Raw genomic sequence first — 21,423 nt, forward strand, 5'->3', positions numbered from 1 at the left:
AGCCTAGATGAAAATGCACACAAACTGCTTTGATATTTTTGCTCTCTCTCTCTCACTCACTCACTCTCTCTAATCCCCCCACTCTCTCTCTCTTTTGTTCTCTTTTGTTCTCTCTCTTTCTCTGTATCTATTTCTCTATCACTTTCTATCTTTCTCTCTCTGTCTCTGTCTCACTCTCTCCCCCCGAGCCCTCTATCTTTCTCTGCAACTTTGAGTGGTTTGCTCATAAAGTAACAAGTTACCCGGAATCTGTGAAACACCATGACCATTAACCACACAACCAGCAGCAGCTAGGAAACACACACTCTGAAATTACCACCATCAGACTGATCAACACAGTGACAGACCCCAAACACACCCACGCCTCATTGTCTAACGCTCAGTCTGAGTGAAGGGTTATTTCAGAGAGCAACTATAGAATGTGACTTCCTTTTCAACTAACATACAGGAATTATTTTATAGAACAGCAGCCCTCATCAAAAGGAAGTCTCTGCTCTTTCTCTACTCTACTATTCCTTCTCTGTGTGTATCGGTTAGTCAACTGCTACCTACCAGTGACAGTGCTAGATAAGGACATCAGCCAGAGGAAACAGTCAAAGCCTTACAGAGATGTCTGGTGGTCCCTTCTCCTGCTTCTCCAAACAGGGAATACTACTTCTCCTACTCTCTAACCTCCACTATGGTAAGTTTTGTAAAAAAATGTTTTATTTATCCTGTTCATGCTTTGTATATGTATTGCATGTGCTTTCTTGAATTATGAAGTTCGTAAAACCATTAGCTTTCTCTAACTTCCTTGTTGGTCTTTGCAACGGTGTGTGTTGACTGTAGAATGCCTAGCCATCAGTGATTGGTTGGGTATTTAGAATATTTTGCTTTATTACTGTGTGATAACACCTATATTCAGGAACATTTTACATTTACATTTTTATTCATTTAGCAGACACTCTTATCCAGAGCGACTTAAAGTAGTGAATGCATACATTTCAATTAAAAAAAATGTCCCGTACTTGGCCCCCGTGGGAATCGAACCCACAACCCTGGCGTTGCAAACACCATGCTCTACTAACTGAAGAACATATCATGATGAAGGGATTCTGCAGTTTTGAATGAGTACCAATGGTGTGGTTGGGTCAGCATCTGTTGCATTGTGTTGGTTACGGGGTAAACTTTGAGAATTGAGATATTAAAGACATGATAGATCAGACACATTGTGTATAAAGGAGTGAAAGAGACTGGGTTTTATGCCAGAAGGTAATGGGTCTCTGTAGAAGGACAGATGGCTTTGGAATGTGCTGGGTGGACAGGAGGAGGTCACAGGATTGCTATAGGGGAAGAGGATGGACATCTGTGGATAAGGCGAAGAAGGGGTTGAGGTCAGGAGGTCAGATCAGATCCCCTGAAGGGAGAAATAATGGTTTATTATCCTATTACCCTCTTCCTGTCAAACCATAAGATGTAAGGATTGGAGAGAAGGAGGAGTATATATACTTGTGATGGAGTACATATATTTGTGATGGAGTATATACACTTGTGGAGTATATATACTTGTGATGGAGTATATATACTTGTGATGGAGTATATGTACTTGTTATGGAGTACATATACTTGTGATGGCGTATATATACTTGTGATGGAGTATATATACTTGTGGAGTATATATACTTGTGATGGAGTATATATACTTGTGATGGTGGCAACATGTCTTTGTCTGACTACAGCTGTGTTGACCCTTTGGGAAGAATTCAACTTGTTTAAGCTTCTCTAGTGTCTAAGAACCTAACAATTGCTTCTAGAATGCAACAGATGTGAAGACCCTGTGCCTAATGGCTGTCATTTCTTAAATTTAAGGCAATACAGGACTGTATCAAATAATTGTTTTTATTACATAATAAGATACACTGCAGGACTAGGGTAACTGCAGTTATGCCCTAAATACCACACCTCATTGAGTTGTAACTTTATTTTGTCTTAATTCATGACAGATGTTTTTTCGTGTAAGGGTTTATAATTCATTACTTCAGACTGACATGTATTTATAATGTCGCCAACGCTGTATATGACACATTTCAGGTGAATAATTAAACATTAAACACAGTGGGAGTTGTACTTGTGAGCTGAAGAGGGGATATCAGATCCACCCCCACTTCTCTTTTCCTGTCATCTCATTCTGTTCTGCTGAATGTGGGGGACGAGTTCACTTTAATGAAGTAAAATAGGACCCAAACACTCAGATACGTAAATATATAAAGTGCAAATATGTAAAGTATAATTTACAGCATAAATAAAACCTGGAAATGCGCTAAATAAATCCAATCCACTATTTTCTATTGTTGATTAGGTAGGACTTTGCATTGTAGTGTATTATTGTGTAATTATTCAGGTAGGCACACTGTAACAAGTATTACAGTGTAACAATGAGTAATTACAACACTTGACACATCGTACTGCATGAATAATTACACAGTAATAAGATCATTGTAATATAGTGTGCAACCATTGACTGATGTCAGAATAACGTGTGTATTTGTGTGTTTCAGGTGTAGGTGTTCCTCTGATCATCAACAAGAGAGTGGGGGACTCCATGGAGCTGCTGGCAGGCTTAGAGAGAGGACATTTCAAATCATTGGTGTGGAAGTATATGGGAAAGGATATTGCAGAATTACACTCAGAAGTTGTATATTCCCCTGGATCCCAGTTTGAGGGGAGACTAAAGATGAACACCAAAAACATCAGTTTAACAGTCAGAGAACTGACACTGCAAGACTCAGGGGATTTTATACTTACAGGTGAAGGGGACAAAGGTCAGATTGGCAGTAAGACCATCACTCTGAAGGTCCACGGTAGGCTGTTATCATAATTTTGCATCCTATTTTGATATCATTCTTATTTATATTTATGACCACATCTGATGATCTTTACAATATAAATCTGAATTTGTGGTTTTATACTGACCTCACTCACCATGCTTTGTTACATTTCAATCACATTTTCAAGTTTTATCCTCTGTTGTCTTTCTCCTGGTGGTATGGCTATGGTAGAATTCATTTAGAAGACTCATTATGAGTCTCTATCTCTCTCCTGGTTGGTCAGAGCCTATATCCAAGGTGGCGATCCAGACAGACATCAAGCTATTGGGAAACCACTCGTGTACGGTGAGGCTGGTGTGCAATGTGTCCTGCTACTCCAACATTACCTACACCTGGGAGAGAGACAATGAGATCTACGGGGACGCCCAGCAGATTTACTTCTCTCTCTCACCAGCAGAGAGAGACATCAGTGTAAAGTGCAACGCCTCCAACCTAGTCAGTTGGAAAACTGCCTCTACGACAGTAAAGTGTAGTAATGACACAACCACCCCAGGTACCTAGATATCATGATAATCCCTTCTATACACTTTCAGTGTGCTTATATGCTTATGTCATCAAACATAATATGTAATGCATGTGATTACATTGGATGTATATGATATAGAGCCATTTAGTCTTTATCATATTGTATAGTCTAATCATGTGTGTTGTACAATATGTGACAGGACTGGTGTGGTTTACCATCTACATCGGAGTATCAGTAGGAGGAGCTGTGGTGCTGATCCTCACTGTAGCTGTGGCAGTGTGCTACTGCAGGGGCCGAAGTAACACAGGTATGGACAGCTTAGAGGCCTCAACTATACTTAAAGGGACATTTCAGGTGGTTCTAGAAGTTTTCTTCAGCTGATATGATTTTGGGGGGGATTTGCTAGAAATTAGAAAAAGAGTGAGACCCCTCATTAATTCCTGGGTATGTTTGTTGATATCCTGTATAAAATGTTCCTGATTGGTTGATATTTTGTTCTTATAAAACACAGCAGATCTAACTGACAACACAATATATGCTGATGTTGTGATCAAAACAAGAAGTAGAGATGTAAGTATGCATTGCCGTTATTATATATCTGAATGTGTTAAAGCTGTATGAACTGTGTTGTAATGGGCTGTATTTTGATTCCAGACAAGATCAAACAGTCATGTAAACCCAATATCCATCTATGAAACTGTCAATGATCTGGTTATCCCAAGATTGAACAAGGTAAGATATAAATGGTCATAATGGTAAAATGGAAGACCATGCAGTCTACTTTGAGAATAATCACTACCTTTCTTGATGCTGAAACAGTTTCTTCTTGATTATCTGTCACATGTAGCCGCAGACTCTGTATGCAAAGATCGCAGTTGGACGCCCAGAAGGCTCCCTCCTCTCCTTACCAGAAAGTACTGTGAGCTGAACAGGATGTGGTCATAGGCTGGGCCTTCCATAGATATGGAACCCTCTGCATGCTCTGCATCTTACACGTGTTTATTCTGAAGATAGGCCTAGATGTAACTGTCTATTTGCTTACTTTTTCTTCCTTCTCCCTTTGATGATTCTCATATATACAGTATGTCATAAGGCCTTAGGCCTTTCTTTGAAGGCCTAGTTACAATTACGAGATTCTGAAACGTGTAAAAGGCATTACTAGGCGTGGTGATCAGACAAGCTTATATGTCGAATTTCTATTTCTCTTTAATTTCTATAAAATAGTTTTAGATAATAGTATGACATTGATTAGTGAGGTTGATTTTTGCCTGTGAATAGAAAGTGTTCTCTTTTGCATTAGGATTATGTGCTCGCCAGGCATCAATGAAGTTGTGATCAGAGAGTGTATGCTGAAGAGCCTTTGTTGCGTGTGGAGTGTAGTTCGTCTTATTTGATTTGTCCGCATGTCCAAAATGGCATTCATGTCTGTCCCAATAACCAGATGGAATTCAGTTCATTCTAAAAAAATATGCTGTTCAGAGAATCAAAAAAAGTATACTTTATTAGCATACCTTGAGTGCCTTGCATTTAGAATGAATTGTAATTACTACTCACGACTGTATTTGATTGCGACAGAGGCATGATTGTTGTATTGAATGGTTTTCAGTACTGTAGCCTTCAGCAAGTGACTGTCTAAGTGAATATGTTATCTTTAAAATTAAACTCATTATGACAACACATTACATATATCATAAAGCCCCTGAGGGCCTAGTTATACCCTAACACACTGATCTGAAACTCCTGATTTAGTCAAATTATGCCGGCTTGCAAAAGGACCTGTCATTTCTATTGGAATCCAGCCAAAGTTAGGATATCCAACAATTTAAACTTCCAGTCACACACAACCTGCATTCAGAATGACTGCTGGGGTAGAGAAGATTGATTATTGAGACTATCATATAAACTGGAACAAACATATCAGTAATGGGTGAAATAAGTCCAACTACTAACAGATTGGATTAGTTTAGAAAAATCTATGTTTGTGTAGCATAAGATTAATCAACCAATCATAGTACATACAAATACACAGGTATTGAAACAAACCATTCTGAAAATCAACCTGCAAGAGATCATGCTGGAATAATGATAATGATAATGATCATAATTGGTGTAGTTTTGAGTTGTTCTGAGCAAAGATTAATTTTGCATTTTACTCAACAAGCTTGTTCACATTAAACTGACTTCAAGCAGAGTTTGTTGATTAAAGACTCTAACTCATTGGCTCAAATTCTTGTCATTTTTACGTCCACTCAACTTGCATAATAATGCTAATTAAGCAATTGGTTAAGTTTGACTTTTTCCAGTGCAAAGTGTATGAAATTAAAAGGCTGAGGAACTTCACATTAGGTCACTTGTTTGTCATAGTTGAGTGGTCATCGTTTGCTCTCTTCGTCTTTAGCAGTGTGGGTTTGTGAAGGAAGGCACTGTGTGAAGCTGTCTTTTCCTGCTGTGATCAGAGAGAGTCACATAGAGAATTGGTTGTAATCATATGCAAAAACCTGTGAAAACCGAGTTGCTGGGCTGATGAGTACACATGAAAAGTTGTGCAGGGATTTATGTCCTTTTCAGAGAGAAGAATGACAATGTTCTTGAAGCATTCATTTTCTGTAGTTCACTTATTCATTTCTCTTCTAGATTCAATCTATCACTGTGATCACTACATTCCTGGGTTATTACTTTGAACAGTTGACAGACTGTAACTCAAGAACATCTACATGCAGTTGACCTCCAAATAGCTACAACATAAACCAAATGATAAACATGCCATGACGTCAAACCTTTGACACCTCTCCTAGTGACATTAAAGATTGTACTGAACATGTGAACATGACCAGGTATGATAAATGCAATATTGACTTCACTTTTTGTACAACAATGTTTTATCCACTAACTTTCTTTCTCTGATATATACTATAGTTCTCTCTTCCTCCCACAGAAAGACCACAGTGCTGATGTGTCCGTTTACTTTTACAGTAAGAGGAAGTTGTGTAGAGATGAACATGACATCAGATGCTATTTTTTCTGTTTCTCTTTAAGCATCTGTACCTTTCTAAATCTGTCAAAGCCCCATTCGTGTCACAGCCACAGGAACTGTAGGAGTCCGGAAGACTTGCCAGAGGCTTAGAATGGAGTACACTTTATGTGCAACTCTGCGATGATGATGATTCATGTATTTCTCTGTATTTTGAATATTGTTAGCTAACTATTTCCTTTATTGGACAAGAAAATGTTTCATTCATAGGATATGAAGTATGTCATATATGCACAATAAATGTGGTAACTGATGATGACGTTGTTTGGTTACACTGTGTTTACCGACTGCAGAGTAATGGAGTTGTTGGTCACTACAGCTTTTAATCAGGTTGTAGCATGAGCCTGAGAAACATATAATATAAACTAATATGATGACATAGAGAGAGGAAGGAATAAGGGGACAGACCCAGTAGACTGAGGGGTTATGTTGTTGCTATGTTACCAATTACATCTTAGTTTCTATGTTGTGTTCCTCAAGAATGTGGAGTAGTTACAGGTCTGTCCTGAAGGGGGCGATAAGAAACCCCAGATGTTTACCTTGTTTCTTCACACAGCGTCTCAAGCTCTATACACTACAAGGTAAATTGTAAAAAAAAAAAATGGATTCATGTCTTCAAAATGTAATGATGTGAAGCTAAATTAAACTACACTCTGTGTGTGTGGGGGACAACTAAGGTTAGCTGTCTAGGCTTGCCACCTGACAACGTAGCAACGGTTTGAGGGGAGGCCTACACTGTCTATCTATCTATCTATCTATCTATCTATCTATCTATCTATCTATCTATCTATCTATCTATCTATCTATCTATCTATCTATCTATCTATCTATCTATCTATCTGTCTGTCTGTCTGTCTGTCTGTCTGTCTGTCTGTCTGTCTGTCTGTCTGTCTGTCTGTCTGTCTGTCTGTCTGTCTGTCTGTCTGTCTGTCTGTCTGTCTGTCTGTCTGTCTGTCTGTCTGTCTGTCTGTCTGTCTGTCTGTCTGTCTATTATTGAGGTTAAAAGCCCAAAATAGCTGATATGAAAACCACACCACAAATATAAGTAAAACAAAAAGGTTTGTTCAATCAGTTAAACAAAGCATATAAATTATAAGTGTACATAATATATTCAGTAAACAAGACAAAACATATTTGATTATATGTTTGTGTGTGTGAGTGAAAGTTAGGCTACATGAAGGGGATTATTGGGTAGTTTGGTTCATCAGGCTGACCCCCAGTCTACGCTTGAAGTTATTGAGGGATGATGAGGTTTTGACAATGTGAAGATAAGAATTCCAGAGTACGGTACCTCGGTACCTGATAGAAGCTGCATTGTGACAGACTTCACAGGCTGGACTTACCACTGGTTAATAAATAAAGAACATATTTCAGGTCAGACCAGTAAAACCATCACCATCTCTCTCTCTGACCAGGCTGGTCAGTACCAGTGTGAGGGGACAAGGACAAGACCGCACCAAAATTCATATCTCAGCTTATCTCTCCACATCAACGTCACTGATGAGTTCATTATTTATCTTCAATCAATATCTGGACTTTCTGAATTCTGAGCCAAGGAGGGTTAATGTAAATACCGTACTGTAAACACTGTAAATTCTAACTGAATAGAGTCAACATACCACTACAGTTTGTAAACTCAACTTCCATCAAAACTTAACTACAACAGATATATTATTTTTAATAACCAAGCATGTATCCAAATTTTACATTCTGATCATTGTTTTTCTTAGCTCTGCCTGAAACTACGCTGACCGTAAATCCAAACCCTGCAGACACTGGAAAGACAGTAACTCTGACATGTTTAGTGGGATCTGACAGTGGCTGGAGCTATACATGGTACAAAGACAACACTAAGAAAGTAGTGACGTTGTCTGACAGACACACTACAACAGGAGCCACCTTCACCATCAGTAGAGCTGCTGAGTCTGACCAGGGTCTCTACTGGTGTCAGGGAGAGATCCAGTCCAGATCCATATCATCAATCATCAGTGATCCTGTCACTATCACTGTGAATGATGTTGTGTGTGTTCACATGTCTGTGTAGAAATGTGTAGTAATGTTTTGCTTTGTCCACAACTTTTTTTATTTTCTACAACTACCTCAGAGTCTGATAGTGATTTGCTGTTCTCTCTCCAGGCGTAACTCCTGGACCCTCTACATCAGTCCTAGTAGGAGTGGTTGTGGGCCTGGTTGTTGCTGGTGTTCTACTGGCCATTCTCCTGGTACTGCTGTGTCGATATAAAAACGCCAAGGTGAGACTTTTATCATTTCTCATTTAACTTTTTCATTAAGGTTTAAGATAAAAATGTATAATTACAAAAGTTTAAAACAGTATTATAATATGTATTTCTCATTACATGTTCATGTTGTAACAGAATATTCTCACAAGTACACCTGTCTTTCAACTATGTTGCTTTTCATACAGTAAAATATAATCTGTGTGTTTCATGAGTATCTCTCTCCCTGTAGGCCCCCCCAGCCCCAGAGGACCAACCTGGACCCCCAACAGGACCAACGATCTACCCAGGGATGGGCTTCTGATGCTGAGTATACACATCTGCAGCATGGTCAGTCTCTTACTCCAGACCACTCTACCCTCTCTGTAACCTCACACACTAACTTTTCACCATCCATTTTGTATTCAACATGTTACCGTACTCTATGTCCCTAGGCAAGCTGAAGAAAAACCATCCTATTAATCTTTCTTTCTCTTCTTTGACCAACAGGTGGCGCTAACATCTATGATACAATCACTCCCTCAGACAATAATGACAGTGGTACTGTACACTGTGTTAAGTTTAGCATGAATACAGTATAGAGTTGTTGTTGCCGTTGTTCTTCATATGTTTAATATTGCTAACATACTAACAGTAAGTAGAGATATTAGTGTATTACCTTGTCACGATTCCCACCGACGGTGGCGCCCCCTCCTGCTCGGGTGGCGCTCGGCGGTCGTCGTCACCGGCCTATTAGCTACCACTGATTCCCTTTTTTGGTTTTCCCTTTTTTTGGTTTTGTGCACCTGTGTTTAGTGTGGTTAATTAGCGGGGCTATTTATGTTAGCTGGTCCGCTTCCGTGTTGTGCGGGATTATTTCTATGTTGACGGTTCATGTTCGTGTCGGCGCTATTTTACGCCGTGTGTACCTTCTCCCCTGTGTTTGGGAATATTTTGTTTCAGTAGTGAGTGTACATTAAATACGCCACTACCCTGTGCTCGCTGCTTCCTGTGCCTCATTCCTTCACCACGACTGCCAATCCGTTACATACCTGTATATTTCAGATGCTGGTGATGCTACTGCTGGATCAATTGATGTGACACTCCCAGATTCAACTCAAAAAGATGGACAAGAAAAAGAAAAGTAACTTTCAACTGTCACATAAATTAACATAAAATGTAGCGGTGTTTTTTACTCATCGAATTTGAGAAATTCTTACAAATTCTCTCCTCCTCCCCCTCCTCCTCCTCAGAAATGCCTGCTGATGCAAAATAAAATACAGTCTATTCTTAGGTCATGAAAGGGAAGACCACAGGTAAGACCCATTCTACAGGTTGGCAGTCAGTGAAATCTAAATGTGCGATTTTTGAGTTTCAAAGAAGATGCAGAATATGCAATAAGCTAATTCCTTCATTTGTTGACTGGAAATGTACATTTCCAGCAGCAACTGGACTTGTTCATGTGACCTATGCTGAGGTTGACCTTAAACAGAAGGCCAAAGCCAAGAAGAAGAAAGGTAAGTGTCACGGGCGTCGTAATGAGTGGACCAAAATGCAGCGGGTATATTGATCATCTTCTTTACTTTAGTAAAGAGAAGACACTTAAAGAAAACAAATGACGAAAACAGTCCAGTAAGGTGCACAGACTATACTAGGAACAACCACCCACAAACACAAGTGAAAAACGAACACACTTAAATATGGCCTCCAATTAGAGACAACGACAACTAGCTGCCTCTAATTGGAGGTCATTGGAAAACACAACATAGAAATAGAAAACTAGAATAAACATAGAAATAGAAAATATAGAACATAAATCAAAAACCCCGAAACACTTCGTCAGAATGCACTCTTGCGTTCTTGCGTTCAAGACACTATCCGAAGGGTGACGCGCCGGCACGTATCGTGACAAAAAATGTCAAAATATTCCATTACCGTACTTCGAAGCATGTCAAACGCTGTTTAAGAGCGGTCTTAGTGCCAGCTTAGCATTGTGAATAGACGGCTACAAATAATACAGATGAGAACTCTCTTGGTAGATAGTGTGGTCGACAGCTTATCATAAGGTACTCTTCCTCAGATGAGCAATACCTCGAGACTTCTTTAATATTAGACATCACGCACCAGCTGTTATTGACAAAAAGACACACACCCCTACCCCTCGTCTTACCAGAGGTACCGTCTCTGTTCTGCCGGTGCATGGATAATCACGCCAGCTCTATATTGTCCATTTCTTTGTTCAGCCACATCTTGGTGAAACATAAGATGTTACAGTATTTAATGTCCCATTGGTAGGATAATCTTCACAGTAGGGTATCAATTTTATTGCACGTTAGCAAGAAGAATAGAAGGCATTGGGAGTTTACTTGCTCACCTACGGATTCTCAGAAGGACCCCGATCTGCATCCCCTTTTCCGGCATCTTTTCTTCACGCAAAAGGCGTGGATCTGAGACTGTTCCAGTGAATGCAGGATATCCTTCTCGTCGGACTCGTTAAAGGAAACAGTTTCTTCCAGTCCACGGTGAGTAATCGCTTTTCTGGTGTCCAGAAGTTATTTTGGTCATAAGAGGCGGTAGCAGCAACATTATGTAAACAATAAGTAAAAAAATAAGTTAGTTACACAAAATGCAAAAAAAATAACAAAATTGCACAATTGTTTGGGAGAATGTAAAACGTCAGCCATGTTCTTCGGTGCCATCTTTAATTGCCTCAACTCCAGGCAAGCTAGATGGGCCCTGCTGTTCACACGGTTCAACTTCTCCATCTCATATTGGCCGGGATCCAAGAATGTCAAGCCGGATGCGCTGTCTCGCCGCTATAGCCCCACGGCTATTACCCCGGAGCCCGAGACCATCCTTCCCAACTCGTGCCTGGCGACAGCACTCAGCTGAGGTATAGGGAAGCAGGTCTGGGAGGCGCAGCATTCCCAGCCGAACCCTGAGGGGGGGGGGGATCCAGATAACCGGATGTTCGTGCCTGACTTATCCAGATGGATGACCCTGGGTTTTGTGCGACAACGCTTCTGGTGGCCTACCATGGTCCCTGACGTCTCCGCATTCATCGCCACTTGCACGGTTTGTGCACAAAACAAGACTCCTCGACAAGCTCCGGCTGGTCTCCTCCAACCTCTGCCTGTCTCTCACCATCTCTGGTCTCACATCTCCCTGGACTTGGTCAAAGGGTTCCCCCATCTGATGGCAATACCGCCATCCTGACTGTGGTGGATCTGTTTTCCAAATCCGAATACTTCATTTCTCTCCCCAAACTACCCTCTGCCAAAGAGACAGCCCAGCTCATGGTGCAGCACGTCTTCCAGATCCATGGACTACCAGTCGGCATGGTCTCTGACCGCGGAAGTTCTCGTCCCGGTTCTGGAAGGCGTTCTGCACCCTCATTGGGTCGTCGGCCAGCCTGTCCTCCGGGTGGAATCCCGCAAACTCTCCCCCCAGTTTATCGGCCGATCTCCCATTTCCAAAATCATTAGCCCCTCTGCTGTTCATCTTCTGTTGCCCTGGACCTTCGTATACATCCTACCTTCCATGTGTCCAGAGTTAAACACATGTCTCACAGCCCTTTGTCTCCTGCCTACCCTGACCCTGAGCCTGCCTGCCATCCTGTACCTTTACCCCAGCTATCTGGATTACTGACCCCTGCCTGCCCTTGACCTGTCTTTTGCCTGCCGCTGTTATATTAATAAACTGCTGTTACCTCGACATTGTCTGCATCTGGGTCTTACTTGAAACGTGATAATTCTGTATATAACTGGTTATATTACTCTGATATTTTGTCCTCACCCCTTACAGAAACAGCAAGAGGCAGATTCAGTCTATTCTGAGGCAGATTCAGGCACATCCCCAGGTAAGACTAATAGCCATAAGCTGTTGATACTTATATGATACTAATATGGAACTAATGCTCTGATATCAAAGTATACTCTATTTATTTAAAGTGTCTCTTTGTTTGATTCTTAAGAGTTTGTTTGACTGCATGTCCTAAACAACTTTGTGTGGTGATATGTTGCAGGTCCTTGAGAGGGCAGGGATGGAGGGATTGAGGGATGGATGGATGGAGGGAGGGAGGGATAAAAGGATGGAGGGATGGAGGGATGGAAATATGGAGGGGTGGAGTGATGGAAGGATGGAGGGATGGAAAGATGGGGGATGGATGGACGAATGGAAAGATTGAGGGATGGACGGATGGAACAATGGAGGGTCACCATCAGAGGAGGAGCAGAAGGAACACAGGAACATGGATTGTGCACGTTTAACGAAAACAAGCAAACACACACATATACACACACACACACACAATAGCATTTTGTACATTAAGGATTTTCTTCTTATTTTATTCACCAACAGATATATTGTATTTAAGCATGGTTTAATTGTGTTTCACTGTAACAGCTTTTTTTATTATATGGTGTAATGATGATGCATCTTATCTGCAGCTACAGCAATTGTGTCTGCTTTGTATTGTGCATTGAATTGTTTTGTTGTAAATGTATTAAAACGTATTATCCTTGATTTATTATATCTGTAATTCAGATGATCGAATAACATATTTCCAAAATATTACAAGTACTATTCACGTTTTCTTCTAATGGCCTGTACTTTTACATTGTGCTTTTTTAATTAATAAACTATTTTTTATCCACCAGATGGCATGAGTGCTTTCTTAGATGTATATGAATATTGTCATCGTCATCAACTTTTCCATAAAACCTAATTTGGTCAAAAATCCTTTAAGCCTAGTATAGATCTCAGGCTCCACAATGTGTGAGTTAAGGTCTGGAAGGTCACTGGTCTGGAAGGTCACTGTTCCAGTTAGGTGGTTTCTGTGTCTATGTGTTTATTTCTGTGTGGTCAGACAGATAGCCGTCAGCCAGGTCATTGCCACTGCTCCTGAGAAACAGTCACAGGAAGTGGCATCACCAAAAGATGTTAACTGAAACGTAGAAGGGGGGCCTCTATCAGTAACCTGGGACCCACTACCTTCCGAAAAAGTTGGCAGGTGTTTCATGTCTCTCAGTCACACTGACCTATGATCATGCAGAAGTCATGCAAACACTTCTGCAGGCATATGAATCCAAGATGAAACTGCACAGACAGTGTTATGACATTTTTGCACTCTCTCGCTTGCACTCTCTCTCTCCTTCTCACTTTGTCATTCTTTCTCTCTCTCTGTCTCTCAATCTCGCTCTGTCTTTCTCTCTCTTCTCCCAAGCAGTCTATCTCCCTCCTTTCTCCTTCTCTGCAACATTGAGTGGTCTACTCACAAAGTAACTAAGCTATCGTTATCTGTGAAACACCGTGACCATTAACTACAAAACCAGCAGCAGCTAGGAAACACAGACTAGGAAACACAGTGACAGACCCAAAACACACCCACGCCTTATCTTCTAACAATCAAGCTGAGTGAAGGGTTATTTTCAGAGAGCAACAAAAGATTGTGACTTCCTTTTCAACTAACATACAGGAATTATTTTATAGAACAGCAGCCCTCATCAAAAGGACATCCCTGCTCTTTTTTCTCTGTGTGTTTTGGATAATCAACTGCTAGCTATAAGTGACAGTGATAGATAAGGACATACAGCCAGAGGAAACAGTCAACGCCTTAAAGAGATGTCTGGTGGTCCCTTCTCCTGCTTCTCCAAACAGGGAATACTACTTCTCCTACTCTCCAACCTCCACTATGGTAAGTTTTGTAACTATTCCTATTTATTTGAACGTTTTAAACACAGCAATACCGCAATACAACCATCAACGAGGATGACACAAACAAGTTAATAAATGTATCCCCATTGTGGTCCTCTTGAAAATACATGAAAACAAAACTACAGTATACACAAGATAACATGAAAAAAAAAATCTCCAATACATTTCATTAATAGAGAGGAAACCGTAAAAGGAATAAAATAGATTACCAAGTAACGTTCATTGAAACAATTATACTTGCACAGTTTTAAAGCATTTTGCACATAAACCATTAATTAAGGTTAATCTTAAATGTCCCTTGCGTATTGATAGATTTTGTATGGTTGGTACACCATTCCATTCCTCTGCACCAGTGTTAAAGAAAGAGCTTTTTCCAGCCATGCTCCTATAGAGCAGCGGTCTCATATTGGCAACACTGGCTCTGGTGTGATGGCTATGAGAGTCTCTAATGAAATTAAAATAACCAGACAGGCAACTGGGGGAAAGGTCATGTATCACTTTAAAAACCATCAACAGTTTTATCTGCTCCACCATCAACTGGAAGCCAGTTCAGTTCCCTGAAATGATTAGGACCAACGTGCGTCTCTATGGCTGAGCTTGAGAATAATTCTCATTAGTTTGTTTTGGGCCGTTTGAAGTTTGTCCTTCAGATTTTTTGTTATGCCACTGAACCTTGAGATACAAGCATAGTCATAGTGGCACTGTATCAGAGATGTTGCCAGGGTCCTCATAGTCTCTCTATCCAGGAACTTGGCTACCCTTCCCAGGAACTTTGTCCTGGTGTGAACATTCCCAATGGCCTTCAGAGCCACAAGTTTGCATGTCATGTGTTGGTCCAGTTCACATCCCAATGTATGTAACAGTGAATTTTTCCTTCATCGCCACACCATTAAACTTGACTGAGAAGTTGGAGAGTTGTTCACTTTGTGTTTGGAACCAAACAGGATACATTCTGTCTTGTCTAAATGGATAACCACATACTGACTTTAGTCAGTTGGCTGCTTAGGGTCTTTCCAACGGTCTCCTAATTCTAATGTGAAACCAAGAGGGTAGAATCATCCCCAAACAGGATCTATTGCATGTGCTTGCTTGCATGATAAAGTAATGAAAACTGTCAGCTTTCTCTAACTTCCTTGTTGATCTTTACATGGTGTGTGTTGCCAGTAGAATGCCTAGTCATCAGTGATTGGTTGGATATCTCGAAACGTTTGCTTTTTTACTGTTTGATAACACCTACAAAATACCTATATTCAGGAACATAACATCATGTAGGTATTCTGCAGTTTTGAATGAGTTCCAATGTGGTTGGGTCAGCAGTTGTTGCAGTGCTTCTAGAACGCAACTAGATGGATGTAATTCATTAAATTTAAGGCGATATGGGACTGTACCAAATTATTGTTTCTATTACATCATTGCCAGACTAGGATAACTGCAGTTATCTCTTCAATTCTTCAATGAACTGTAACTGGATTTTCTTCTGAATTCATGAATTACATTTTTTGGTGTAAGGGTTTATAAAACATTAATTCAGACTGATATGTAATTATAATGTTGCCCATGCAGTATATGATGTGGGGGAGGAGTGGACTTTAATGAAGTACAAAAAGTACCCACACACTCAGATACGTAAAGATATAAAGTGAGAATATGCAAAGTCCCACGTACAGCATAAATGAAACCTGGAAATGTGCTATATAAATCCAATCCATTATAATATATTATTGATTAGATAGGACTTTGCATTGCAGTTTATTATTGTGTAATTATTCATATAGGCAAACTGTAAGAAGTATTACAGTCACACTGTAGCAAATATTAGAGTGTAAAAATGAGTAATTACAACACTTGCTACATCATACTACATGAAGAATTACACAGTAATAAGATCATTGTAACATAGTGTGCAACCATTGATTGATGTCAGAATAACGTGTGTATTTGTGTGTTTCAGGTGTAGGTGTTTCTCTGATCATCAACAAGAGAGTGGGGGACTCCGTGGAGCTGCTGGCAGGCTTAGAGAGGGAACATTTAAAATCCTTGGAGTGGAAGTATATGGGAAAGGATATTGCAGAATTCAGCTCAGAAGTTGTATATTCACCTGGATCCCAGTTTGAGGGGAGACTAAAGATGAACACCAAAAACTTCAGTTTAACAGTCAGAGAACTGACACTGCAAGACTCAGGGGATTTTCTACTTACAGGCGAAGGACACAAAGGTCAGATTGGCAGTAAGACCATCACTCTGAAGGTCCACGGTAGGCTGTTATCACCATTTTTGCATTCTATTTCGATATCATTGTTATTTATATCCATAACCATGGCTGATAATCTTTAAACTATAACACAGGTTTTATGGTTTCGTACTGACCTTACTCACCATGCTTTGTTACATTTCAATCACATTTTCAAGTTTTATCCTCTGTTGTCTTTCTCCTGGTGGTATGGCTGTGGTGGGATTCATTTAGAAGACTGATTATGAGTCTCTGTCTCTCTCCTGGTTGGTCAGAGCCTATATCCAAGGTGGCGATCCAGACAGACATCAAGCTATTGGGAAACCACTCCTGTACGGTACGGCTGGTGTGCAACGTGTCCTGCTACCCCAACATTACCTACACCTGGGAGAGAGACAATGAGATCTACGGGGACGCCCAGCAGATTTACTTCTCTCTCTCACCAGCAGAGAGAAACATCAGTGTAAAGTGCAACGCCTCCAACCTAGTCAGTTGGAAAACTGCCTCTACGACAGTAAAGTGTAGTAATGACACAACCACCCCAGGTACCTAGATATCATAATAATCCCTTCTATACACTTTCAGTGTGCTAATACGCTTCTGTTGTCAAATATAATATGTAATGCATGTGCTCACATTGGATGTATATGATATAGAGCCATTTAGTCTTTATCATATTGTATAGTCTAATCATGTGTGTTGTACAATATGTGACAGGACTGGTGTGGTTTACCATCTACATCGGAGTAACAGTGGGAGGCGCTGTGGTGCTGATCCTCACTGTAGCTGTAGCAGTGTGCTACTGCAGGGGCCGAAGTAACACAGGTATGTACAGCTTAGGGGCCTCAACTATACTTAAAGTGACATTTCAGGTGGTTCTAGAAGTTATCTTCATCTGGTTTGATTTTCGGGGGATTTGGTAGATATTTGAAAAAGAGTGAGACCCCTCATTAATTCCTGGGTATGTTTGTTGATATCCTGTATAAAATGTTTCTGATTGGTTGATATTTGTTCTTATAAAAAACAGCAGATCTAACTGACAACACAATATATGCTGATGTTATGGACAACACCGGAATTAGAGATGTAAGTATGCACTGTCGTTATTATGTATCTGAATGTGTGGAAGCTGTATGTGCTGTAATTGTAATGGGCTGTATTTTGATTCCAGACAAGATCAAACAGTCATGTAAACCCAATATCCATCTATGAAACTGTCAATGATCTGGTTATCCCAAGATTGAACAAGGTAAGATATAAATGGTCATAATGTTAAAATGTATGTAGTCCACTTTGAGAATAGTCACTACCTTTATTGATGCTGAAACAGTTTCTTCTTGATTATCTGTCACATGTAGCCGCAGACTCTGTATGACAAGATCACATTTGGACGCCCAGAAGGCACCCTCCTCTCCCTGCCAGAAAGTACTGTGAGCTGAAAAGGATGTGGTCATAAACTGGGCAATCCATAGATATAGGACCCTCTGCATCCTACACGTGTATATTCTGTAAATAGGCCGAGATGTTACTCTTTAATTTCATCACGACCTACACTATTTGCTTACTTTTACTTCCTTCTCCCTTTGTTGATTTTTATATATACAGTATATCATCAGGCCTTATACTTTTCTTTGAGGGCCTAGTTACAGTTAGGAGATTCTGAAACATGTAAAAGGCGTTACTAGGCGTGGTGATCAGACAAGCTTATATGTCGAATTTCTTTTTCTCTTTAATTTCTATAAAATAGTTTTAGTTAATAGTATGACATTGATTAGTGAGGTTGATTTTTGCCTGTGAATAGAAAGTGTTCTCTTTTGCATTAGGATTATGTGCTCGCCAGGGATCAATGAAGTTGTAATCAGAGAGTATATGCTGAAGAGCCTTTGTTGCGTGTGGAGTGTAGTTTGTCTTATTTGATTTGTCCGCATGTCCAAAATGGCATTCATGTCTGTCCCAATAACCAGATGGAATTCAGTTCATTCTAAAAAAATATGCTGTTCAGAGAATCAAAATAAAGTATACTTTATTAGCATACCTTGAGTGCCTTGCATTTAGAATGAATTGTAATTACCACTCACGACTGTATTTGATTGCGACAGAGGCATGATTGTTGTATTGAATGGTTTTCAGTACTGTAGCCTTCAGCAAGTGACTGTCTAAGTGAATATGTTATCTTTAAAATTAAACTCATTATGACAACACATTACATATATCATAAAGCCCCTGAGGGCCTAGTTACACCCTAACACACTGATCTGAAACTCCTGATTTAGTCAAATTATGCCGGCTTGCAAAAGGACCTGTCATTTCTATTGGAATCCAGCCAAAGTTAGGATATCCAACAATTTAAACTTCCAGTCACACACAACCTGCATTCAGAATGACTGCTGGGGTAGAGAATATTGATTATTGAGACTATCATATAAACTGGAACAAACATATCAGTAATGGGTGAAATAAATCCAACTACTAACAGATTGGATTAGTTTAGAAAAATCTATGTTATCTATGTTTGTGTAGCATAAGATTAATCAACCAATCATAGTACATACAAATACACAGGTATTGAAACAAACCATTCTGAAAATCAACCTGCAAGAGATCATGCTGGAATAATGATAATGATCATGATTGGTGTAGTTTTGAGTTGTTCTGAGCAAAGATTAATTTTGCATTTTACTCAACAAGCTTGTTCACATTAAACTGACTTCAAGCAGAGTTTGTTGATTAAAGACTCTAACTCATTGGCTCAAATTCTTGTCATTTTTACGTCCACTCAACTTGCATAATAATGCTAATTAAGCAATTGGTTAAGTTTGACTTGTTCCAGTGCAAAGTGTATGAAATTAAAAGGCTGAGGAACTTCACATTAGGTCACTTGTTTGTCATAGTTGAGGGGTCATGGTTTGCTCTCTTCGTCTTTAGCAGTGTGGGTTTGTGAAGGAAGGCACTGTGTGAAGCTGTCTTTTCCTGCTGTGATCAGAGAGAGTCACATAGAGAATTGGTTGTAATCATATGCAAAAACCTGTGAAAACCTAGTTGCTGGGCTGATGAGTACACATGAAAAGTTGTGCAGGGATTTATGTAATTTTCAGAGAGAAGAATGACAATGTTCTTGCAGCATACATTTTCTGTAGTTCACTTATTCATTTCTCTTCTACATTCAATCTATCTACTTTGAACAGTTGACAGACTGTAACTCAAGAACATCTACATGCAGTTGACCTCCAAATAGTTACAACATAAACCAAATGATAAACATGCCATGACGTCAAACCTTTGACACCTCTCCTAGTGAAATTAAAGATTGTACTGAACATGTGAACATGACCAGGTATGATAAATGCAATATTGACTTCACTTTTTGTACAACTATGTTTTATCCACTAAGTTTCTTTCTCTGATATATACTATAGTTCTCTCTTCCTCCCACAGAAAGACCACAGTGCTGATGTGTCCATTTACTTTTACAGTAAGAGGAAGTTGTGTAGAGATGAACATGACATCAGATGCTATTTTTTCTGTTTCTCTTTAAGCATCTGTACCTTTCTAATTCTGTCAAAGCCCCATTCGTGTCACAGCCACAGGAACTGTAGGAGTCCGGAAGACTTGCCAGAGGCTTAGAATGGGGTACACTTTATGTGCAACTCTGCAATGATGATGATTCATGTATTTCTTTGTATTTTGAATATTGTTAGCTAACTATTTCCTTTATTGGACAAGAAAATGTTTCATTCATAGAATATGAAGTATGTCATATATGCACAATAAATGTGGTAACTGATGATGACGTTGTTTGGTTACACTGTGTTTACCGACTGCAGAGTAATGGAGTTGTTGGTCACTACAGCTTTTAATCAGGTTGTAGCATGAGCCTGAGAAACATATCATATAAACTAATATGATGACATAGAGAGAGGAAGGAATAAGGGGACAGACCCAGTAGACTGAGGGGTTATGTTGTTGCTATGTGACCAATCACATCTTAGTTTCTATATTGTGTTCCACAAGAATGTGGAGTAGTTACAGGTCTGTCCTGAAGGGGGCGATAAGAAACCCCAGATGTTTACCTTGTTTCTTCACACAGCGTCTCAAACTCTATACATTACAAGGTAAATTGTAAAAAAAAATGGATTCATGTCTTCAAAATGTAATGATGTGAAGCTAAATTAAACTACACTCTGTGTGTGTGGGGGGGACAACTAAGGTTAGTTGTCTAGGCTTGCCACCTGACAACTTAGCAACGGTTTGAGGGGAGGCCTACACTGTCTATCTATCTATCTATCTATCTATCTATCTATCTATCTATCTATCTATCTATCTATCTATCTATCTATCTATCTATCTATCTATCTATCTATCTATCTATCTATCTATCTATCTATCTATCTATCTATGTATCTATCTATCTATCTATCTATCTATCTATCTATCTATCTATCTATCTATCTATCTATCTGTCTATCTGTCTGTCTGTCTGTCTGTCTGTCTGTCTGTCTGTCTGTCTGTCTGTCTGTCTGTCTGTCTGTCTGTCTGTCTGTCTGTCTGTCTGTCTGTCTGTCTGTCTGTCTGTCTGTCTGTCTGTCTGTCTATTATTGAGGTTAAAAGCCCAAAATAGCTGATATGAAAACCACACCACAAATATAAGTAAAAAAAAAAGGTTTGATCAATCAGTTAAACAAAGCATATAAATTATAAGTGTACATAATATATTCAGTAAACAAGACAAAACATATTTGATTATATGTTTGTGTGTGTGAGTGAAAGTTAGGCTACATGAAGGGGATTATTGGGTAGTTTGGTTCATCAGGCTGACCCCTTGTCTGCGCTTGAAGTTATTGAGGGATGATGAGGTTTTGACAATGTGAAGATAAGAATTCCAGAGTACGGTACCTCGG

General features: G+C 39.7%; 2 protein-coding genes across 2 annotated transcripts; both read left to right on the plus strand.

Annotated features, from left to right (window-relative positions):
- The first annotated feature begins 253 nt into the window (after nt 1–253).
- On the plus strand, nt 254–9,087 carry LOC115198484 (SLAM family member 8-like). The gene is made up of 8 exons (XM_029760455.1): nt 254–682; nt 2,538–2,840; nt 3,091–3,360; nt 3,533–3,640; nt 3,845–3,903; nt 3,988–4,065; nt 4,181–4,252; nt 8,501–9,087. The coding sequence occupies exons 1-8, from the start codon at nt 610–612 to the stop codon at nt 8,504–8,506; spliced, it is 969 nt and encodes a 322-aa protein (XP_029616315.1). The 5' UTR covers nt 254–609; the 3' UTR covers nt 8,507–9,087.
- Nucleotides 9,088–13,837: 4,750 nt separating this feature from the next.
- LOC115198485 (natural killer cell receptor 2B4-like) lies at nt 13,838–19,279 on the plus strand. Its single transcript, XM_029760456.1, has 7 exons — nt 13,838–14,275; nt 16,247–16,549; nt 16,801–17,070; nt 17,243–17,350; nt 17,553–17,611; nt 17,697–17,774; nt 17,884–19,279. The coding sequence occupies exons 1-7, from the start codon at nt 14,203–14,205 to the stop codon at nt 17,962–17,964; spliced, it is 972 nt and encodes a 323-aa protein (XP_029616316.1). The 5' UTR covers nt 13,838–14,202; the 3' UTR covers nt 17,965–19,279.
- The last annotated feature ends 2,144 nt before the right edge of the window (nt 19,280–21,423 follow it).

Source organism: Salmo trutta, chromosome 8 (assembly GCF_901001165.1).
Source record: "Salmo trutta chromosome 8, fSalTru1.1, whole genome shotgun sequence".
Lineage (NCBI taxonomy): Eukaryota > Metazoa > Chordata > Actinopteri > Salmoniformes > Salmonidae > Salmo > Salmo trutta.